This window comes from Geotrypetes seraphini, chromosome 14 (assembly GCF_902459505.1).
Source record: "Geotrypetes seraphini chromosome 14, aGeoSer1.1, whole genome shotgun sequence".
Taxonomy (NCBI): Eukaryota; Metazoa; Chordata; class Amphibia; order Gymnophiona; family Dermophiidae; genus Geotrypetes; species Geotrypetes seraphini.
This window is the reverse complement of record NC_047097.1, coordinates 32,245,065-32,269,831: the sequence shown is the minus strand read 5'-3', so window position 1 is coordinate 32,269,831 and position 24,767 is coordinate 32,245,065. Positions and strand designations below refer to the sequence as shown.

At 43.8% G+C, this 24,767-nt stretch overlaps 2 protein-coding genes across 5 annotated transcripts in view; both read left to right on the top strand.

The window, feature by feature from the left end:
• MAN2A2 (mannosidase alpha class 2A member 2) overlaps nt 1–2,488 on the top strand; it is a 115,056-nt gene extending 112,568 nt beyond the window's left edge. For 3 of the 4 annotated variants that reach the window (XM_033920503.1, XM_033920505.1, XM_033920502.1), the window contains one exon: nt 107–2,487. In XM_033920503.1, the coding sequence (XP_033776394.1) occupies nt 107–265 (159 nt within the window). In that variant the 3' untranslated portion in view covers nt 266–2,487. Of the gene's footprint in view, nt 1–106 lie in introns of all 4 variants that reach the window. The other variant, XM_033920504.1, reaches the window with a different exon arrangement.
• Nucleotides 2,489–21,055: 18,567 nt separating this feature from the next.
• Nucleotides 21,056–24,767, top strand: part of LOC117348045 (protein shisa-like-1a) — a 34,314-nt gene continuing 30,602 nt past the window's right edge. Inside the window, exon 1 of the mRNA XM_033919665.1 lies at nt 21,056–21,181. The gene's annotated coding sequence lies outside the window, so the exon portion shown is untranslated. The remainder of the gene's footprint in view (nt 21,182–24,767) is intronic.

Below are 24,767 nucleotides of genomic sequence, written 5' to 3'. Positions count from 1 at the left end.
CCTCATTGCTTGTATTGTTTATACCGTTAACAAAATTGTAAGTTTTTGTTCAGAGTAGCCTGTTGCCAGCTGAACTATTCACTTCAATGTTCTTCTCTTTGTACAGCTGTTCCTCGGAAATCTGCTCCAGGGGCTGGAGGTGGGATCTCTGCAGCCTGCCTCCTTGACACTGATGTACCCTCTGGCTTCTTCCTCCAACAACAGCAACCCCCTGATCAAAATGGAGCCTATGGAGATTTCCACTTTCCGCATTCGGTTTAGCTAACTTCACCCTCGTCACAGGCCAAAAGAGTAGGTGCAAATGTACAAGGTATCTCAGAATTCACTGTGCAGTATTAAGCAAGTAGCATCCAAGATGAGGATATTACTTCAAGCTCTGAGTGCCTCAAACTAGCCAGGGAAATGCCAGGGGATTCCTTCCTCCTCTGTAGCACGTCACATGCAAGAAGTTAGAGAAGCAGAAGGTGATTACAAATGACATGATGACTGTCGCTTCTCTTGGCAGCAGGCCACCCTCCTGGTGCTCTGTGATGAAGACCAGAAAGAAAAAGGAGGATTAGTTTAATGAATTCTCTTGAACTTCACATTAGATGGCGATTAGCAATTGTTCACTGTGCTCCAATGGAATTGCTTTTCCTTCCTTGACTGTGTTAGTCGTTGGGTCCTGGGATGATACTTGGGCCTTTCTACGTGCAAGAAACTGCCGGAGAAATAGAAACATTATCCGTTCTTCTACTGCCTACATACCAGAGATGCTCTGATCCCCTCACTGCAGGCATCCAACATCAGCTGAGCTGGTTCAGTTGTCCAGACAGTACCAGAGAGTTGGCCTCGTAGTGGTACAATAGCCCAGAGGCAGAGTAGGAATTGAATGGCACTTTGTCAATCTCTCAAACCCTCTAAATTGACTCTCTTGGTTGTCCCTTGGAAAATTGTTTTTTTTTTAATTTTTACTTCCTTTGTCTCATCTGGAGTTATTTATTGCTTTATCTTGTGTGATGCTAATGTAACATGATCATTAGATGACGTACAATGACATACTGCTTGATCAAGATTCAAATCTCATCCTACCCCCTTCTCATCATTACTTGCAGCTTGGGGATGGTTTAAGCAGACATTTTGAAGAAACTTCATTGTTAAATACATTGTGAAGTCGAGGTGGGCTGGATGTAATCACTGCCAGTGTCTGTGCACTATAAGCAAGATATTTTTCTAGCAAGAGAGGCATCTTCTGGTGACAAGTGTCAAATTTAGAATTTGAAAGAGGGGCTGTCTGAAAAAGTTTACTGTGCGACATCCACAGGTGAACTAATGAATCCATTTTGACCATATTGTAACAAAACAAAAGTGTGAGATAGGGGCTGTGCTTTGATTCTCAGTTTGTCAGTGATCATGTCGTGATTGTGTGAATGGATTTTCTGGGATGAGGGTAAGCAGACACCACCTCAAGCCTATTTTATAACATAAAAGTAGCCAGCTGCTAGCACAAGTGACAGAAAATACTCAAGGCTCGTACCTAGATGTTAGCCAGAGCGTGTATAAATTACACTATTCTATACTGTATGTGCAGATTTGCACGCCTCCCCCCCCCAACAAGGTATGTGCTATCAAAACATGATGTTCTTTTCTGCTAGTCAGTGTTGTATAAGAAGCCATTCCATAGTATCCCTCCAGACCAGCACAGACAGGAATGTGCACCTCGACCAGCAAGTGGAGACTGAGAATCCCTCAGCCAGCAGATACAGAATTACAGCCCAATGGAGGAATATCTTTTTGGGTTACCTATACCAACCGTGGCTTCCCTTTTTATTTCAAATTTGTGTTGGATTTGGGTTGAAGGCCAAGGGGGTCTTTCTAGCCCTGGGGTTGCCAAACCTGAGTGGCCAGGTCCCTCCCCACTTCTCCCAAATCCTTTAGGAATGATTCTTAGTGCCTTGACTGTGCTTCTCTCCTGCTAGACAGTTACCTAATCTAATCTATTTGTGAATCGCATAAACCTGAACAAGCTTTAAGCGACTGATATAGGACCAGATTCACTAACCTGCCCGATCAGTCCAACAAATTCAGTAAAGACAAATATGCAGATGGGGGCAATCGGTGGAACGCCCCCATCTGCCTGCACAGCATCTGCCTGCCTGGGCCTTTTTTTTTTTGGGGGGGGGGTTAACTTTAACTTTTTTATTGTTTTTAGCCCTGTGAGCCTGTGGTTTTAACCTGTTTTAAACTCGTGGGTTAAAACCATGGGCTCACAGGCCGGGGAAGGGCAGGAGAGATCAGGGCGGCATTCAGGAGGGTAGATCGAGCAGGGCAGCATTCAGGGGAAAGATCGAGCAGGGCAGCTTTCGGGGGGAAGATCGAGCAGGGCAGCATTCAGGGGAAAGATCGAGCAGGGCAGCTTTCGGGGGGGAAGATCGAGCAGGGCGGCATTCAGGAGGAAGATCGGGGCAGAGCAGGGTGGGGCAAGCAGGCAGGACAGATTGCAGGGCAGAGAGCAGGGCTTCCAGTCGGAAAGACGTTTTCGACTGGTCCCCAGCCCAGTTTGATTGGATTGATTGTGTTGTGAATCGCGTCCCTCTCTACTTTGCATGCGTTTCACCTCATTTGCATGCACGGATTTGAAGCGGATCGCAGGAGGGAATCAGGCTGGAGGGAAATTTGCTCGTAAAGGGGTCGCAAATCGATCGGTACACGATCAGTTTGCTTTGTGAATCTAGCCCTTATAAAAAAACCCAGGAAGGGGGAGGGGAGAAGGGATGGGCAAGGATAAGGGAAGGGAGGCAGATAAAATTAGTTGTCAAAGAAGTGAGTTTTCCATTTTTTTCTAGTCTACAGAGCCAGTGGGGTCTGCTCTTTCCTATTTGAAAATAAATAAAGAAGAGGAAAGTTGTTTCCCGAGCAGTATGGGAGTTCGGAGGTGGTGTGTGTCCCCCACCCCACCCCCGGCAGCATTTTGGTCTTTCTGTTTGGAGGTCTGTGGTTAAAAAAAAGAAAAAGGTGTCAGTAAGCAGATTGTGTGAGGCCCCGATTGCCAGCATGGCCACAATTTGGGAGTCTGTGGTTTTGGCAGAAACTTCCTGCTGATGTGGCAGGCGATTAACCACTACATCTTTCCCCAGAGTTCCTCCCCAGTGGCTCTGCCAGTGACCATCAGAGGCAGAAGAGTGCAGTTTGTGAGTTTTCCCCTAACTTTATTATGGCAATGTACTCTGCTTTTTGTATGCGCAAGCAGGAGGAAGAGATTCCATCGGGTGACCTGCGGGGGTATCGGCCTTCTAACTCTCTTCCCCCCCCCCCTTGGTTTCAGTCCCCAAGAGATTGAGGTTGGATTGGGAGGAGGAGCATCCTTTGGGGTCTGGTTCCCCATCTTCAGAGTGGGAGACTTTGGGGGACAGTCTGAGGACCTTGTGAATCTGCAAGATTCAGATAACTGGAGAAAGGAACTCCCAGTGGATGAGGATTCTTCAGTGGTTCATGTTTTTCACAGGGATAAGCTGCAGGAACTAATTGATCAAGTATCCTTAGTCTTAAGGTTTGAAGAAAGTCCTCACGGGGCTCCTCAGATGGTGGACCCTTTGATTAGAGGGATCAGAAGCCCTCGCATTCTTTCCCTATGCTTCAGGACATTAGAGAAATTATCCAGGCCCAGTGGAATTCTCCAGATTCTCCCTTTCGCCTGGCTAAGTTGATGGTGCATTTGTACCCCTTGCTTCAGCCTAGCAATTTGCCTCTGCTGGTCGACAGCAGTCACTAAGCTTTCCACAGTCCTAGTTGATGTGGATACTGCCTGGAGGGATCCTCAGGAGCATAAGATGGAAGTAGAGAATGACACGGCGACAAATTTTTCCCCATCCCTGCAGGAATTCAATTTCCCTGTCCCGTCCCCATGATTTTGTCACTGTCCCTATCGCTGCCCCATTCCTGTAAGCTCTGCCTTAACCACACAAGCCTTGAACATTTATGATTTTAAAGTATTTGAGGCTTGTGTAGATGAGGACAGAGCTTGCAGGTATGTAGCAGGGACAGGAAAAGAACTCGCCAGAATGGGAAAATGAATTCCCACAAGGATGGGGAAAAATTTGTCCCTGTGTTATTCTCTATCTTGAAGCAAACCTTTGAAATAGCAGCTTTGGCAGTCCAGGCAACTGTGTGTAGTGGTGAGAGCCTGTTTTTGGTGGTGCAGAAGAGTACTGGACAATCTGAGGATGACTTGTCCTTTGTGGACCAGGAGGTTGTTAAAATTGAGATGGGCTCCTCCTCCTTGTGTGATGTGCTCTGATCTTAGGGCATCTGTGAATTCCAGTTGCAATGCCAGATGCTAGCTTCATTTTGTCTTTTATGGCATGGCTCTTGAGAGGGCCTTAGGTGTGTCGATTAGAAAGTCATTTTATCTTTGAGGCTGATGCGGCCTCTAAGTCAAAGTTTATTAAGTTCCTGTTTAAGGGCCCTTTGTTGCTTGGTGAAGAACTGGATAAGCTGGTCCAGGGCTTACATAGAAACAGAGTATGATGGCAGAAAAGGGCCGGCGGCCCAACAGTCTGCCCACTCAAGAACCCTCCCTCATCAAGTCTGACCTCCCTCAACAAGTCTGCCCACTCAAGAGTCCCCACTCCCATGAGAATCTATCTTACAAGCATAACTCTGTAGCGACCCCACTTAGGTGAAGCTAAGATCCTAAGACTTCCAGAGAATAAGCAGAAGTCATTATTGTGCAGCTTTTCTAGTAGAAGGCATTTTCAAGAAGTCCGTAGATATAGGCCAGGCTGAGGGGGAGCTTCTCAGCGCAGTCATTTTTTCCAGAGAATGCAAACCTTTCACAGGGGTTGACGTGGAGGCAGAGACTCAGATCCTTCTTCCTCGGGGTCTGGTTGTGCCACCCAATGAAGATGTCGGAGTTCAGCCTTCAGTAGCCATTGGAGGAAGGTTGCAGGAGTTCTACCGAGGCTGGACCCAGATTACTGATGATCTGTAGATTTTAGAGATCGTTCGAGAAGGTTATACCCTGGTGTTCAGTGGGCCTCTGTCAAACGCCTTTATCAACTCTCCCTGCCGGGTTCATTAGAAGAAAAGAGCGGTCTGGATGATCCTGGATCAGCTGATTCAACTTTGTGCAGTCATGCCAGTCCCTTCCAGCAAGTTCGGCAAGGAGAAGGCATTCCATTTATTTTGGGTTCCCAAGAAAGAGGGTTCCTTTCGGCTCTTTCTAGATCTCAAGGCTGTCAATCACACTCTCAATGTGCCTTCATTTCATCTGGAGACCTTGCATTCCGTAATTGTGGCCATGAAGTCCCAGAGAATTTTCTCTTCCCTGGATCTCATGGAAGTGTATCTGCACATTCCCAGTCATCAGAGATTCCTTCGCTTTGCTGTTTTGGGGAGGCACTATCAGTTCTGTGCTCTCCCTTTTGGTCTGACTACAGCTGCCACCCTCCCCCTTCCCCCCACCACCACCTTTTCCAAAGTGATAATGGTGGTGGTGGTGGCGGCACTGTGAAAGGAGGGAATCTTGTTGCATCCATATCTGGACAACTGGTTGATTCAGACAAAGTCAAGTCTCAAAGGCAGTGTGGCCAAGGATCGAGTGGTGAGCTTTCTGCAATTCATGGGCTGGGTGGTCAGTCTGTGGAAGAGTCAATTAAATCCATCTCAGCAGCTGGAATACTTGGGATTGTTCTTTGATTCCAGCGAGAGCGTGTCTTTCTGCCTGAGGCACGGATTCAGAAATTGCAGAGGCAGGTTTGGAACTTCAGGTCAGATGTCCTCAGGCCAGGGAATTTCTTAAGTCTTAGTGTGCATGGTGGCTTTCATAGAGATGGTCCAGTGAGCAAGGGCCCGTATGTGTCCTTTGAAAGCAGCTTTTCTTTCACAGTGGTCAAGTCTCTGGAGGTCCAAATTCCACTGGGGAGTTGGGTTCACCTCAGTCTCAATTGGTGATTGCTTAGGCACAGCCTTTCTCAAGGGTATGCTTTGAATCCTCAGTGAACAGTGGTCAACAGATGCTAGTCTCAGGGGATGGGGCCTGGAACATGTGGCACAGGGTCTTTTGGTCTCCGGAGGAAGCTCTGTGGTCAATCATTCACCTAGAGACGAGGGTGATTCACTTGGCATTATTGGCATTTCAAGATCATCTTAGAAAGGTGATGCATGTCTTGTCAGACAACGCCACAGCAGTGGCATACATCAACCAGCAAGGAGGCACCAAGAGTCAATCACTCTTTGAGGATATGAAGATGAGTGCTCTGAGCTGTCTGGAGCTGGCTTGGAGAATCCTTATCACCTCATGTCTCTGGCTGTTATCTGGTTCCCAGCCTTTGGAAGGGTCGATTGCGGCTTGTTTAAAAGACATAGAAACTAAACAATTCAAAATATGGGTAGTTCATCTTTAACTTTAATCTTTTGTTTTATCTTGACTCAGTTTTGTTATTTTAGTTTCTCTTTTGGCCGCCTTTTTTGTATCCTTAGTATGTAACGCAATTATTCATAGGTGCTTTAGTTAGATTGTGAGTCTATTGGACAGTTAGGGATTTTTTTTCAAAGCACCTAATATTAGATACTTCATTGTTTGTGAACTTCTATGAATTTCAAAGAGGTATTGGTGGTATTTAAATCCCTTACCAGACTTATAAGCTGGTATTGTATTAACATAGTAACATAGTAGATGACGGCAGATAAAGACCCGAATGGTCCATCCAGTCTGCCCAACCTGATTCAATTTAAATTTTTTTTTTTTTCTTCTTAGCTATTTCTGGGCGAGAATCCAAAGCTTTTCCCGGTACTGTGCTTGGGTTCCAACTGCCGAAATCTCTGTTAAGACTTACTCCAGCCCATCTACACCCTCCCAGCCATTGAAGCCCTCCCCTGCCCATCCTCCTCCAAACGGCCATACACAGACACAGACCGTACAAGTCTGCCCAGTAACTGGCCTAGTTCAATATTTAATATTATTTTCTGATTCTAAATCTTCTGTGTTCATCCCACGCTTCTTTGAACTCAGTCCCAGTTTTACTCTCCACCACCTCTCTCGGGAGCGCATTCCAGGCATCCACCACCCTCTCCGTAAAGTAGAACTTCCTAACATTGCCCCTGAATCTACCACCCCTCAACCTCAAATTATGTCCTCTGGTTTTACCATTTTCCTTTCTCTGGAAAAGATTTTGTTCTACGTTAATACCCTTTAAGTATTTGAACGTCTGAATCATATCTCCCCTGTCTCTCCTTTCCTCTAGGGTATACATATTCAGGGCTTCCAGTCTCTCCTCATACGTCTTCTGGCGCAAGCCTCCTATCATTTTCGTCGCCCTCCTCTGGACCGCCTCAAGTCTTCTTACGTCTTTCGCCAGATACGGTCTCCAAAACTGAACACAATACTCCAAGTGGGGCCTCACCAATGACCTGTACAGGGGCATCAACACCTTCTTCCTTCTACTGACTACGCCTCTCTTTATACAGCCCAGAATCCTTCTGGCAGCAGCCACTGCCTTGTCACACTGTTTTTTCGCCTTTAGATCTTCGGACACTATCACCCCAAGGTCCCTCTCCCCGTCCGTGCATATCAGCTTCTCTCCTCCCAGCATATATGGTTCCTTCCTATTATTAATCCCCAAATGCATTACTCTGCATTTCTTTGCATTGAATTTTAGTTGCCAGGCATTAGACCATTCCTCTAACTTTTGCAGATCCTTTTTCATATTTTCCACTCCCTCTACGGTGTCTACTCTGTTACAAATTTTGGTATCATCTGCAAAAAGGCACACTTTTCCTTCTAACCCTTCAGTATTGTATTCCATCCTTGGTTCCCAAGGTGTCCGTGTCCTTGTCCTTTCATGTGAATCAGCTCATGGTATTGCCTGTCTTGGGCGATGTCAAGGGGGATCAGGCGCAGCACCGCTTCTTTCACCTGGATGTGTGGAGAGCATTGTGCATTTATCTTCACCCACTCAGGAGTTTTGTGTTTCCGATAGGCTGTTTGTATTGATTGGTGGTTCCAGGAAAAAAGGAAACTGCTTCCAAGGCAGGCCTTGCTCAGTGGATCAAAAACGTGATTGAGTCTGCTTACATTCTCCAGGGCCAGATAGTTCCCTTGGAACTTAGAGCTCATTCAACTAAGGGTCAGGCAGCTTCCTAGGCAGAGTGCCTTGGTACCACCAGTGGAGATTTGTAAAACAGCGGTTTGGTCTTCGCTCCATTCCTTTGACAGACATTACCATTTGGATATTTTCTTGCATCAGGATGCGAGGATTGGAGTATGGGTGTTGGATGCTGATTTGCAGGGGTCCCACCCATAATGGTCACTGTTTTGGTACTTCCCATCTGTGCTGGTCTGGAGGGACGCTATGGAAGGATAAATTAGATCTTAACCAGCACAGGACCTGCCCTGATCTGGTAATTTTTGTGCTGCATGGTTTTTCAACAGAAGCATTGAAAGAAGAAAAGACTCATGATTAAAGCCAATCAGGGTTTCGGAATCCTTCCAGAGAGCATATTGAATCACAGGACTGAGGCATTCTTGAGCCTTGTCATGGCGCTTCTGGAGTTGGTGCAGAGTAGGAGCACATGACAGGACTTTTTATTTTTTTTCAGCCTGCCATCATAGGCCTTTGGGCCTTGTCAGCTTTTAGAAGGGAAGCATGGCTGGTATATAGCCAGGATTCTCTGTTTTTTTCTGTCTCCACCTGCTGGTCAGGGTGCACATACCCATCTGTGCCAGTCTGGAGAGACTAAAGGAAAGCAAATTAGCAGGTAAGATATAATTTATCCTTTATACATCTTCCTTCTAGCTAAAACTAGGCAGATCCTTATAGAATTATTTCCCAGTAGTGACTGTATTATGAAAGGTTTATTCTATGCACACAAAAATGGAAGAAATGTTACCAATCAATTTGTATAAAATGACTTTTCTCACTGTTAGATCCTTTTAAAAGGTTTTGTGCATTACTTACATTCACTTGTGAAAGATCATACAATGAAGCATTTTTCTTAAAATGGCATGAAGATCCTTTGACCTGAAACTTGTAGCTCTGGGGGAAAGGGGATTTTGACCAAAGTGTAATAGCATCCAAATGCTTTTTGCACAAGCACCTCTTGTCCTCCTTCCTTAGGTGTTCAGGTGAAAGCAATGTGATCTTTGAAGAATCTCACTCTGGGTCTTGCTCTGCTTTCGAGGCCACAGCAGAAGCACCCACCGGTCGTTCTCTTTCTAGTGTTCATGGTGTTGAAAATGTTAATTATTTGAGGAAAGAATTACCTGTTGAGAAGTATGAACGTGATTCTGTGTATCCACATAAGCTATGATTGTCCTGGTCACTGTATTTTTTTTAATTTATTCAATTTTTTCTATACCGTTCTCCCAAGGGAGCTCAGAACGGTTTTACATGAATTTATTCAGGTACTCAAGCATTTTCCCTGTCTGTCCCGGTGGGCTCACAATTTTTATCTGATGTACCTGGGGCAATGGGGGGATTAAGTGACTTGCCCAGGGTCACAAGGAGCAGCGTGGGTTTGAACCCATAACCTCAGGGTGCTGAGGCTGTAGCTTTAACCACTGCGCCATACTTTCCCCCTATGGTCAGGGTCACCTTCTTTTCACTTTAACAAAGTAGCGCATTGATTTCCTGGGCCATATTTATTTGTCTTAATAAAATGAACTGCATCAGAAGAACAAATGAGGGTGTCAGGTGTGCAGGTCAGCAAACACGTGCCGTGCAAGAAGAGATTTTAGGAACCAAGTAGAAACAGACTAATGTAAAAATGTCACCAGAGTAATGTTGACTCCAGTAGCATCTCTTCTGCATCGTCTCTCTTGTTCTGTGCAGTATTGGGGGGGTGGGGAGGTCATGGTCATTTCTAAACACAGACTTTATAAATGAGAATATTTTGTAAACACTTGAAACACTGATTTCACAAGTGATATTTTTCCCCCAAATGTGAGGTGTTTTCTGCTTAAACACTGCTTTTTAAAACCCCACTTGAATCGATTCATGAAGCAAATGTCATAGATGAAATGAGTGCAGTGTCTTCAGTCAAATAATCCAAAACATGGAGTCATGTAAAAATGTGTCATACCCTAGAAGTGAGTTTACAATAAATATTTGAAATACAGCTTGTTCATGTGTTGGGATCTTGGGGTTGGAAGGGATGTCTTTGATGAAAGTGACCGTCAAACAAATAATTGGCTCTAGTCGGGTATACAATTTCTATATGAAAACATCCACAACTAGAGATTATGTCATATTTAGACCTCAGCGGTGATACCTAAGCTTGGGATTTACTCTCCATGTTCTTCGGGAGTCGCACAACATTTTAAATAACACTTTTAAGCTTTAATTTCTTTTATATTATATCAAAACTTTATCAAAAGGACTTAAATGAGCTTTGCTCAGTTTATGTCGGTCAGGGACTCTTTCCAACATGTTTTGCTAGCCAGCTTTTTCAAGGATGTGTCCCCATATTTTTGAAAACTTGCATCCTGACTACACACTTCAGCAATCCTAGGTAACACCACTGAAGTCTAAAAGTCATCTCTCTGGGTGTGGATGTTTTCATATAGAAATTTGATGACAATGAGCCTTTTGCAGTAGAAACAGCCCAAGTCCTTGTTCTTCTTTCCAGTGTGCAGAGCCCAAACACCACTAGAATTTAGTTTTCTGTATCATTGGAATTGCTTCCGTTCTGGTCATTAACAACAAGACACAAATGACCCTGTAAGCAAGGGCTTCCCAAATCTATCCCAATCTCCTCTTGCCACAGCTTTTATTATTTACAACCTGGTATGAGGCAGGTGTAAAGCTCTGCTTATTGGGCCCTTTTTCATTCCTATCTACAAGGCTCATGAAGTATGTTCTGCCATTGCAAAATGCCCTTTTTATTATTTAATTGGGAGTAATTTCAAGAACATATGCTGTAGGAAATATTAGGATGAACAGTTCCATATTGGGCTCCTTGTTTTTCAACAGGTGGATTGCAGTATTTTGATGTTCTTTATACAGCCTGAGTTAGTCATGTGAAAAAAATTAGGACACCCCCTGAAATATTCAGTTCTTTCTTAAGAAATGTTTAATGTCAAATCATTTTTTATTTATCTCTGGAAAAGAAAGTAATCTAATTGCAGGTACACAACAAAAATTTTCCTTGATTTACTCATGAAACATAAGATATCCACAAAATGTATATTCTAACTGAGGAATAAATTAGGACACCCCCACATATCCTCCCATTTAAAGTGGCTCAAATCACACATAGGTGTATCACATCAGGTGCACATCGTTACTCAGCATTTTGATGGGAGTTTGTCCTACTTAAACCTCAGACATTTAGTTTGGTGTGCTCATGACTGCTGCGGTGAAAGTGAACACCATGGTGAGACCAAAAGAGTTGTCTGAGGCCTTCAGAGAGAAGATTCTAACAACTTATAAGTCTGGTAAGGGATTTAAAAAGATCTCAAAAGAATTTGACATTAGTCATTCCATGATCCGGAAAATAGTGTACAAGTGGAGGATTTCCCAAACAACTGCCAACATGCCCAGGTCTGGCCATCCAAGCAAGTTGACCCTCAGAGCAGACCGCAAGATGCTAAAGCAAGTTGACCCTCAGAGCAGACCGCAAGATGCTAAAAGAAGTCTCCAAAAACCCTAAAATGTCATCAAGGGACCTACAGCAGGCTCTTGCTACTGTTGTTGTGAAAGCGCATGCCTCTACAATCAGAAAGAGACTGCACAAATTTAACTTGCATGGGAGGTGTGCAAGGAGGAAACCTTTGCTCTCTAAGAGAAACATCAAGGCCAGACTGAAGTTTGCCTGAGAGAACATAGACAAACACCAGGACTTCTGGAATAGTGTTCTATGGATACAAAATAACAGTAACCTGCAGAGAGAAAAAAAGAGGAGGAGGTCTAGCAATAATATTCAAGAACACCATAACTCTAAACATACTCGAGAAAGTATCCACTCCACAATTGGATTTCCTAGCGTGCCAACTCACAAACACAACACTAAAAAACTCTCTAAATTGCCTGCTCTGCTACATAACACCAGGAAACTGGACCACAGTGAAGCCCGAATTTGAAAACTTCATCTACCAAAACTCACTAACAGCTGACTACAACCTCATACTAGGAGACCTAAACCTACACCTAGAAGATCAAACCTCCACACCAGCAAACAACTGTCTATCCTTCCTCAATGCATTATCCTTCAAGATCCTAAACCCACAAACCACTCATGAAAAAGGTCATCAACTGGACATTGCAGCATTCATGACTCACCAACCAACCAATCAAGAAATCCAAATTCCTAACGGAACATGGTCCCCATCCCTATGGTCAGACCACTACATCTTTAACTTCAACATCAACTGGACCAAAACCAAACACACACCTCAAACAAAAAAAACCACATACACCTCACGCAAACATATCGACCCAACCATCTTCTGGTCAAAGATAGACGAAACCATCCAAGACTGCGACCCAAAAAATTTCATCTCCCACTGGGAAAATGTATCCACCAACACACTTGATAATCTGGCACCCCTACAAACCAAAACCAGAATCAGAAGGAAATCAGACCAATGGTTTGACAATGAATTACTCCAACTCAAAAGACAGTGTAGAAGACTAGAAAGAAAATGGAGAAAAAAGAATCAAGAACAAACAAAAACCGACTGGAAAAAAATCAACAAACAATACAAAAATCTACTAAAAGACAAGAGGAAAAGTTACTACACCAAGCTCATAGGCACAGAAACACAAGATTCCAAAAAAATTTTCCAAATACTAAAAGAATTAACAGACACCAAACCATACACTACCACCACCAACACACCTCCACCATCACCCACCATCTTAGCAGAACATTTCAAGAATAAAATCACCAACACCAGAGCCACACTCATACTCAACCCATCCAACCAAAATCCAATCACAATCCACTCCACAGGAAAAGAGGCAATCGCAGCAGACAGAACTTGGTCTCAATTCCCAAACATAAAATGGCCAGAATTTAACAAATTATACAAAAAATACAGCCATGCCTCCTGTGACCTCAACCATTGCCCCTCATATCTCCTTACCACCTCTAGTATAAAGTTCCGCACCATAATTCTACAATGGATCCAATTCACGCTCACAGAGGGCACATTCCCTGACAACCTCAGCGAAATTGTCATCACACCAATCCAAAAAGACCCAAAGGCACCACAAAACCTCCCTTCCAACTACAGACCTATAGCCTCAATTCCGCTATATGTCAAAATTACAGAAGGCCTAGTAGCCAAACTCCTCACCAATTACATAGAGGACCACAACCTACTACACCCCATGCAATCAGGATTCAGAACAAATTTCAGCACAGAGACATTACTAGGCTCCCTCATGGATACCGCCAGACAACAACTTAGTATAGGGAAAAAAATACTACTTATACAACTGGACCTATCAGCAGCATTCGACCTGGTAGACCACAACATCCTTCTACAGATACTAGATGCAATAGGCATCTCAGACAAAGTATACTCCTGGTTCAAAGGATTCCTAAAACTCAGAACCTACAGTGTAAAATCAAACAAAGAAAAATCAGAATTCTGGTCAAACCCATGCGGCGTACCACAAGGATCTCCACTATCCCCCACCCTCTTCAATCTATACACTGCCTCTCTAGGAACCCATCTGGATAATCTAGGCATAACATCCTACAGCTATGCGGATGACATCACCATCCTCATCCCATACGATCATTCCAAACCTACCATGACAAAGGAACTTCACCAAACACTGGAAGCAGTCACAACCTGGATGGAAAATCACAAACTTAAACTCAACCAAGACAAAACCAAATTCATCCTCCTAGAAAACGACAGGATCCAAACCACAACCATCCTAGACATAAACGCAACCAAATATCCCATCCAAACAACCATAAAACTACTAGGCATGACCATAGACAGATGCTGCACAATGCAGCCACAAATAAACAAAACAACTCAAAAATCATTCGCAATCATGAGAAACCTGAGACAAGTCCGAAAATTCTTTGAAAGCACACAATTCCTACTTATAGTACAATCCCTAATACTAGGAATACTGGACTACTGTAACATTCTCTTCCTCCCATGTCCGGCAACTACGATAAGACAACTCCAAACAATCCAAAATACAGCCTTAAGACTCGTCTATTCATTGAAAAAACACGACCACATCACCGAAGCCTACATCAACTCACACTGGCTCCCAATCCAAGAAAGAATCCAATTCAAATTCTACTGCATATTATTTAAAACACTACACGGAGACAGTCCATCATACCTGAACAATCGCCTCATCCAAGCAACCAGCACCAGACACAGAAAAACGCACTCCCCATTCATACCCCCCCCATCCAAAGAAGTGAAAAGAACAAAACTACATGACGGCCTCCTAGCCACACAAGCTGCAAGACTAGATAACCAAATCTCCAACCTTCTGATGACCACCCCAGACTATAAGACGTTCAGAAAAGAAATAAAAACCACACTTTTCAAGAAATTCCTAAGACAGAAATAACAACACAACCACTAAAAGCCCTCAAGATCTTCATATTACCTCTCTAGCTATTCTCTACAATTCATATAATTCTGTTATTCTGTAACTCTGTAATTCTTTATTCATTGTAATTCTGTCCTTAAACTAACCTTTTGTAATCCGCCTTGAACCGCAAGGTAATGGCGGAATAGAAATCCCTAATGTAATGTAATGTAATGTAATGTTTGACGTACACCAAATACAGCATTCCATGAACCTCATACTAACTGTGAAGCATGGTGGTGGAAATGTCATAGTTTGGAGATGCTTTGCTGCAGCAAGACCTGGCCAGCTCACCATCATAGAATCCACCATGAATTCTACCGTGTATCAGAGGGTGCTTGAGGAACATGCGAGACCATCTATAAGAAAATTAAAGCTGAAGCGGAACTGGACCCTGCAACACGACAATGACCCCCAAACATACCAGTAAATCCACCAAGGACTGGCTGAAAACTAAGAAATGGAGAGTCCTGGAGTGGCCGAGTCAAAGCCCTGTTCTTCATCCCATTGACATGCTGTGGGGTGATTTGAAATGGTCTATACGTGCAGGAAACCCCTCAAAGAATTCTGCATCGAAGAGTGGGCCAAATTTTCTCAGACCGATGTCAGAGACTGGCTACAAGAAGCGTCTCACTGCAGTTATTTCAGCTATTAGGGTGAAGGATGTCCTAATTTATTCCTCAGTTAGAATACACATTTTTGTGTTTACCTGCAATTATATCGCTTTATTTTCCAGAGATAAAAAAAAAAAAAGATTTGACATCGATATGTGAACATTTTTTAAGAGAGAACTGAATATTTCATGGGGTGTCCTAATTTTTCACATGACTGTATGTATTCCATCTCGTCTATGTGGGAACAAAAATCCCACATAGACGTGATTTGCTGAGCAAATGTAGTACATTGACCCGAAAGTCACACTGTTTCTCAAGTGCTAAGTGACCCTCGCTGCATTAGCTCATGACGTCCATTACTAGGATCCTTCCACTATGCGTGTCAGCAGATCACAAAATCAACTAACTACCCATATTGGCTTAAACCTGTCAACAAATCCAAGAATGTCTTGCCCTGGGGCTCCCAGGTTTCTGAAAGCAAAATGCACCTCTTGTCATGTCAAAATGTCTGTTTTTCACTTTGGGTTACACCTGTCGCACAGATTGCTCTACACAAATTTTCAGTTAAATGGAGAGCTCAATACCACCTGCTCCACTATTTCATTGTAACCTTTCTGTTTTAATTTCCTGCTTGGGATAATGGGACAACGTAACTGTTCTGTTCCTAGCAGAACATACACGGTGTTGAATCGGTACTGCTGATTGATGGTATCTAGCCTTAAGTTGCCCTGACTCAGCTGTGCAGTCTGTCTTCTGCTCTTAAAATAAACTTCATCCCCGCTGTCCCAGTGAATGTATGATGTCTTTGTCACATACTATGTTAATGACAAGCAAGCAAAGGCAGTGGGGAAGTAAGAATTCTGGGCCGGAATCTCAAAAATGTACGTTAAAAACCGACGGGACATTGTCGCAAGTGTTCCTGTAGCGATTTCAAAGACGAGAGTCATTCTCAGAAAATCACGCCTGCAAATGGGTTCGGCGGACAGTAGCGAAGATTCGCTAAATTTACATGACCGGCACATGCACAGAATATACAAGGAAAGGCATGAATGTGCTGGGAAAAGCTTATGTCACATGTGGCTGGCACGGCAGAAACTGCAGCATGTTTTGCGAGGTTTCTCTGCCGTAAAGCATCGTCCAGTATAGAAAGCGTGAGTTACCAACAGTTTTCTGGGGCGGTGTGTCAGTCGTAGGCATTGCGAGCGATTGGATGAAAGAAAGTGAGAGGCTTTTAACAAGCGCGCATTAAAAATGTCTTTCTCTCCCAAAAACTACTATAATTCGGTTAAATCTTGTAATTTGGTTTTAATGTCAAATTTTATCATGAACCACAGCCAGAAACGCATAAGACACGCACTCAAGAAGCATTACTACTCCCCTTAAAAAATAGATGTATATAATTTATGTAAATCATGTCAATTTTATTTTTCATTAACCACAAGAGGCCCTTTAAACAGTGCTGGCACTGTAACGGCACCCCCCGGACCAGTCGCTGATTTTTTGTCGCTAAAAGCTGACGCTGTTCTTGGAGAATGGCTCCGCGATTTTTAAGAATCCACCGGCGTGCTCATTTCAGTGTTGAGCCCATTTGCATGGCAGTGTCAGAGCCGGCTAGAAAGCGGACTAAAGACCGCGATAAGCCGTTTTGATAATCTGCCACTAAAATGCGTGAAGGCTAAACCATCGGAAACCAATTTAGCGACTGCTTTAAAGTTTTGAGAATCTGGGCCTCAGTGAGCCATGCTGCTGCCACACACACACACTGTTACTCTTTACAGCAGGGCTGCCCAAGTCCGGTCCTTGAGATCTACGGGCAGGCCAGGTTTTCAGGATATCCGCAATGAGAGAGATTTGCATACCAAGAAGGCAGTGCAGGCAAATCTCTCTCATTGCGGATATCCAGAAAACCTGGCCTGCCCGTAGATCTCGAGGACCGGACTTGGGCAGCCCTGCTCTACAGCTTAGTGATGATTCTCCTGCTTCCACATCAGCAGCAGTGTGAGATAAGCTTGAATGCTCCCTCTCCCTGTACCACAGAGCACAGACATACGCCATGGAGGGATTGCTTAGAACCTGGGATATTACAACAGGAAAGGAAACTGGATAGAGTGGGCAGGCCTTGCAGTCTTCCTTGTCACTTTTTCTGTGTGTCTGAGTTACAGTGAGAGCACAGTTGGGATTTGCTGTCTTGGAAATTCCTAAAGGTTTTCCTCATTAGTTCTTATCAGGTCAGCTTTCGTAATATCTGGACCTTGTAATGGACTAAATAGTAATGGGAGAGGAACCTTTCATCTTCTCACTCTTATAGAAATGAAGCACAGAGGGCGGTAAGCTGGAGTTAGGGGATAGTTCCACTTGTGGGACTAGGGTAGGAATAAGTCACGGCCCAGATGAGACTTAGCCACATCACAAACAAAAACTGCCTTCAATGCCAAAAGTGTAAAGACGCTACACTGGTGAAACGAGCCAGATACTAAAGACTAGATTGGATCAATTTACACAGATGTATTTAAAATTGCAATGCCAGCCAGGATGGCACCTCTGCCGGTCAGATTTTATGCTGAGAATGCTAAAAGGAAATTTTAAGACGATTCGGGAATGGAAAACCTTTGAAGTCAAAATGATGAAATATTTTCACACCCATCAGCCAGGACTAACAAAGAGCTTGGTTTTCTTTCACATTACAAACCATGAATTTAAACTGCTTTGTCGCCTCCCTATCTTTCCCTCTCCTACCCAATGACCCAGCCCTTGATCACCCCTCCCTCTTCCTAAGAGACTTAGTAGAATGCTTTCATGTTTCACATATATATATATATATTTAACAATATTTGCTAATTTCTGATCTGAAGAAGGGTTACCTTCAAAACCTAATCAAAAGTTTCATTGTTAATCCAATAAAAAAAGATATCACCTTATCTCCTTTAGATTTTATTTCTATATATTACGTTTATTTATTTGATTTCATATCCCGTCCTCCCAGGACGGCTCAGAATGGGTTACAAATTTACATACATATCAATGTGCGTTTATCCAAGGTGAAGGCAATGGCATGGCAGGACATTGACAGAGATGGCAAAACAGTTAACAAAGCATGGAGAAACATAACGTGACAAATATGGAATGGTGAGAGAGCATGAAGAGCATTGCATGTCAAGCATAGTATATATACAAGCATAGTAATGGCAAATATAGCATAGCAAACTGTGTTATATATAAGCATAACCAAAAGAAACTGTGGAAGAGATGTTCTTGATGTAGGGTTTTATTCAATCAATTGGAAATCAATCAATATGCATAAAATGAAATGAAAACAACCCAACATGGTCTGTGTTTCAACGAACACTCCTTCCTCAGGGGTCCAAAATGATGGTATAGGATCAAAAAAAATAGCAAATGTGGATGCTGAGAAGTTGACATTAAACCAAATTCTTGAGTTTTGATGTCAAGTAGTGCGGTGCCAAACCAGTTGATCGGGTCTCGTATGTGAACATTCTTCAGGCATCATATGGCAGCATTTTGTATTCGTTGTAGTTGATGGGTGTTTTGTGTAGTGAGTCCATTTAGGAGCACGTTGCAATAGTCCAAACGGGCGAGGACGAAACCATATAGTAGTTGAGCAAAGTCTGACTCCGAGACTTATAGTCTGATTTTCCATAGCTGCCGGAGGCAGATACTACTTGGTAGACATGGTTAGAGAGCAAAAGGGCACTGTCGAAGATCACCCCTAGGCTGCGTACTTTGCCTTTGGCCATCAGCGTGGCAGATTCCCAGGTCGGGTATACAAGTTTGGGGGTCATCTCTTCTTATCCAGAGGAGTTCAGTTTCCACTGCGTTTAGCTCCAGCTTGTTTCGGGTCATCCAGCTTTTTATTTCCGAGAGGCAGTCATAGTTTGGAGATTTAAGTGTCCCAGTTTTAGCCTAATGGTAGGTACAGTTGTATATTGTCGGCAAATGAGTGAATCTTTGGTATTTTAAGGTGATGTCTAGCACCGATCTGATCTAGAGGTTGAAAAGCAAAGGGGACAGGAGGGTGCCCTGCGGCACTCCATATTTTATTGGTTTAGGTCATGATAGAGGAGATCTTAGTAGAACACTTTGGATCCTTTGGCTCTCTTGATCATTTATTCCGATATTTGAGAGTCTGATGAGGAGACAGTGGTGGTCAATGGTATCAAAGGTGGCTCTGAGGACTAGAAGGACCAGTAACACATTGTTCCCTTTGCCTAGTATGTTCCAGCAGTCATTGATTAATGTTTCTGTGTTACAGGTTTTCCTGAATCTAATTGTGAACAGATAGAACACCCTCTCCCCTTACCAAAGGCCAGGAATTGTGAAAGTACAGTCTTTTCAAGGATCTTGGAGATGAAGGGAAGATTGGAGACATTTAAAAGAGGACTAACAGGCTACCACAGTATTTTACTTAAAATTGTAGGTAGTAGGGCATCCCATGTACTTATAGGCTTAGGAAAATGGCTCAGTACTGTAAATTTTGTAACGGCAAAAATATAGCCTATATTATTGGCACGTGCAATACAGAATGTAAAATTTAAGTTTAAGTAATTACTTTATTATAAAAGTGTGAAACCTATGTCTTGCTGTAGGTCCCTCCTAGTGCCTCAAGAGGGTGAAACGAACCAGTCCTGAAGCACAAGTTCAGCCTTTCATAGAGATGGGTCACACCAGTGTGTAGGAAAGAAGGCAGGGGCTAGTTTGAGGAGGCCAGCTCAAGGTGAAAACAGTTTTTCTAGCTTACAAACCAAGAATACCTAATTGATCGTGAAAGACCGGAGCCTAAAAGGATGCATTTTCAGTGTCTGGAGTATCTTTTGAACCTTTTTCTCCCGATCAATTCAGTGTGCATTGAAGGGAGTGTAAAATGCCCCTCCAGAGCTCACAGGCAAATTGCATTACATTAGTGATTTCTATTCTGCCATTACCTTGCGGTTCAAATCAAGTCCTTCTGGGATAAAGGCAACATGAATTCTGTCCTTAGCTGCTTGCTCTGAAGCACAGAGGCTAAGGGTAGAGAACAAATTCACAGATGAAGGAAGGAAAGTGAATGTGGGGTCTCCATTGCCAACTTACCCTTCCCACCCTGCCCAGGTCACAAAATTATCAGACATATCTTTTCAGTTGCCACCAAATTCCGGATTCATTACCTACATCTGTTTTATTTTCACTGCAAGGCGTTTGCATGTTTATTTGGCATCAGAGCATATAACATGTAATTAACTTCTGTCCGGCTTAGCAGCTGCTGAGATCACAGCTTTCCCCCAACTCGCTGAGATGCCTTACTGGTTCCATTCTGCTCGGCTATATCCCTCCCCCCCACCACCAATTTTCCATCCCTCCGGTTGTTGTGGTGACTGGCATTAGCTAAAGCCTGGGATTTAAGTGCGTTTTCCCAAAGGAGTCCTTATCAAGGAGATGCAGGCAGGAAATAGTAATTCCATTTAAAATCTCGTCTTATTAAGTCGCAGGTGAATAAAAGCAACCAGGAACTTTTCTGTAGCGTCTGATCGAGGCTCACAAACCGGTTGTTACCCTGGGGAAGGGCGACCACACGGGGCTGCTGCATATGTTTTGCCTGAACTATTCAGGCAGGCAATTGCTACTCTGAGCTAGAAAAACAAGGGACGAGAGGCTGAAGCATCACCGCCCACAATCAGCATGAATCGCAGGAGCCGAAATTGTTTTCAACCGGGATGATCCGCTTTTTACCCAGCTCCATCATCTACTAGAGTTGAACTTTAGGTCTCCCATCTGGAGCCGGTTATTTTGAAACAGGTGCATGAAAACCTCCACCAGGGACTATGTTCATTTCTTTTCTTTTCAATTTCCCTCTTTCAAAAGGAGAATGAAACATGTAAAAGCAAAATCGTTCTGATGAAGCAACTGTGAATGCACACAAGTGGGCTTTGGATGAGTAGAGTCCAGGGAGTCAAGGTCTTGCCAGACCAACTTGAAAGGACCTTAAGTGCAGAGTTAACGGTGACATCTGAAGCAGCACAGGTGAGTGACTGATAAACAAGTGCCTCAGCTGGATATTTAGGGAAAGTCCTAGATTTCTCACCATCTCGTCCTAGTTGCAATATGGGATTTGTGCAGCACTGATTTCAGTGGCACTCCAAATCCCACACTGCTTTTGTTTATGTATTCCATTTTCTATACTATTCTCCTAGAACGGTTTACATGAACTTAGTCAAGTACTTGAGCATTTTCCCGTCTGCCTTGGTGGGCTCACAGTGTACCTGAGGCAATGGGGGGGATTAAGTGACTTGCCCAAGGTCGCAAGGAAAAGTGTGGGTACTTTGAACCCACAACCTCAGGGTGCTGAGGCTGGAGCTTTAACCACTGCGCCACTCTAGAAATCAAATGTAGTGAAAGTGAGCCAAGTAAAGGACAATCCAGCCATTGTGACATCACTGATGAGGTTGGCTCTTATTGGTGGAATGAGGCATTATGATGTCACAATACCAGCTCTGGTTATCCCAGGGGAGCTCAGAACGGTTTACATTAATTTATTCAGGACCTCAAGCATTTTTCCCTGTCTGTCCCAGCAGGCTCACAATTTATTAAATGTATCTGGGGGCAATGGGGGAATTAGGTGATTTTCCCAGGGTCACAAGGAACAGTGTGAGTGCGAACCCACAAACCTCAGGGTGCTGAGGTTAGCTGTGCCAATTCAAAACCTGGACAGGACAAAACGTCTCCAGCCTGGACTTGAGTGATCTGGCATCTCTGGGCATCTTTGTTTTCCAGTAAATTGCCAGAAGATAGTGAAAATTACAATAAAACAGAAGAAAACAATCCTGCCTGATTAACATATAATTCTCATAAACATCTTAAATAATTACTAATCTAAACTAAACTAAACCTTAGGTTTGTACACCGCGCCATCTCCACAAGCGTAGAGCTCGGCACGGTTTACAGGGTTAGGTTGAAAAGGAGCTACAATGAAGGGTTATAGGAAAGGAGCTAGGAAGATAAAGAGGGACAGGGTACCAAAGAGAGGGAGGTGTTAGATTTTTGAAAAGAGCCAAGTCTTCAGGTGTTTGCGGAAGGATTGGAGGAAGCAGTTGCTCACTAGGGAGTTTGGGCATGGATCCAAATTAGGGCTAATTAACAGTCAGTTAATTAAGGGCTAGATTCATTAAGCAAACCGATCTTGTATTGATCGGTTTGTGACCCCTTAAGCAAATTTCCCTCTGGCCTGATTCACTTACCTCTCCTGCGATCCACTTCGAATCCGTGCATGCAAATGAGGAGAAACACATGCAAATTGGACAGCGACGCTATCAGCCCCCATCTCCTGCAGCCCTGATCTGCCTGTCCCGGCTCTCGCAGTCCTGCACCCCTGGGCTTGCTTGCCCCGAATGCCTGCCTGACATGTCCTCTCTGCTCCCCCTGGCTCTGCCGCCTTCCCTCCAGTGCGAGCCCGTGGGCCCAAAGCGGGGCTGCACGCCGCAGTGCAGCCCCACTTTAAACCCACGGGCCCGCAATGAAGGAAGGAGGGAAGAGGCTGCCACATGGAAGCAGGAGAGTCAGGCCCAAACATGCCTTCCTTCCTGCCCCGACTGCCTGTGCAAGCCTGTGGGTTTAAAGTGGGGCTGCACTAATAATATAGTCTCAGCAAATAAAATTACATCTTGTAGAGGTCATTTTTGGAACCTTAACACTCGGTTTTACTAAACCTCATTCGAGGTTGTTAGTGCGGACCAGTGAGGTAAAATGCTCTTGACGCTCATAGGAAGTGTTTTTTTGGAGCAGGCTGGTGCCTCTGGGAGCATTGGGATCAGCGCAGAACATTCGGCGTTCCAGCTGGCCCTAAAAAATGCTTTTGCGGTTTTGTAGAAGGGAGGGTTAAGTTTAACCTTGTCTCTATCGTCCACTCTTGCGCTACGGTAAAACTTTCCTGAACATGAGGAACTGCAGGTGAAAATGATGAATGGAAGCAAAATAGTGATGTCATTAAAACGGCAATTCATATGCGTGAAAGATTCCAAGAAAGTGGTGATCCCTGAGGAGCTCTGCAGTTCAATTTCCACCTTACAGACACTTCAGTATTCCTTTCTGTAAGGAATCTCTGAAATCAACTCAATACAGGGCCAGAGATTCCTGTCGAGTCTTAACCGAAAGGTTATGTTTAAATGTATGTATTAATTTTCAAAGTGCAAGCAAACAAATCCAGCAAAACATAACAGATCCCCTAATAGATCCCTAACAGATCCATAATAGAATCCCCTAACCCCCAGTTCCCCCCCAAACCGAAAGGTTAATATATCAGGTCAAAAGCGGAGCTCAAATCAAATTGCAGCATCACCTTGGGTGAACCTTTGATGAATTTTATGCAATAATGTCCCCAGTAAGTTTTCTGTACTGAATCTTTTCTCAAAAAATGTAAGTCTCCCTCCAACTTAGGAATCAAGGAAACTCTTATATCTTGGCATCCCAAGTCCTCTCAATTTTCTTCACACTTCTACCTCTAACCCTCTGTTGTAGTTCCTTCCTATTTCTCCTACTGTAAACCGCGTCGAGCTCTACGAACGTGGAGATGATGCGGTATACAAACCTAAGGATTAGATTAGATTAAAGGCAGATTGTCACAAGTAAATGATGGGATTCCAAGAAGACAATGTCAAGAGAGGAATAGAACAGGCTTTAAACTAAGAAGAAGGGGAAAGCCGACAGTCGACCAAGCGTCGATGTTTCGGAAAAAGGTATCCCGTGAAGATACTGAGGGGAAAAAAGGCTGGGAAGAAACAATGGACAAATTACAGGAGTCGACTAACCAAGAAGAGAAGGTTAGAAAGATTGTAGCCAAAGAGAAGTATCTAAAGACCGAAGCACAGGGAAAGGAATTAAAGGCAGCAAAATTCCAGGAGCTAAATTGTATATATACTAATGCAAGGAGCCTAAGAAACAAAATGGGGGAATTAGAAGCCATGATCATTGCGGAGGACATAGACATCATTGGAATCTCTGAAACATGGTGGAATGAGGAAAGCAAATGGGATACAGCACTGCCGGGGTACAAGCTCTATCGCCAGGACAGGTCAGGACAGAAAGGCGGTGGGATAGCACTATACATAAAAGAAAGCATACAATCGACAAGAATGGACACAGCGGAGACTACCAACAAGCTAGAATCACTATGGGTTAAAATACCAGGAAGGAAAGGGCCTGAAATAAAGATAGGCCTATACTATCGTCCACCCGGACAAACCGGAGACATCGATGAAGAAATGGAAGCCGAGATGAAGCGAGAATGCAAAGGCGGTAACACGGTTATTATGGGAGACTTCAACTACCCTGGGATAGACTGGAGTCTCGGAAGCTCAAGATGTGCTAGGGAGACAGAATTTCTGAAGGCTGTACAAGATTGCTTCATGGAACAGCTTGTTAGAGAACCGACAAGAGGAAATGCCACTCTGGATCTAATCCTAAATGGGCTAAGGGGACCTGCAAATGAAGTGGAAGTAGTGGGACCGTTGGGAAACAGCGATCATAATATGATCAAGTTCAAGATGGAAGTAGGAATACTGAAAGGAAAGAGAACCATAGCGACAACTTTTAACTTCAGGAAGGGTAACTACGA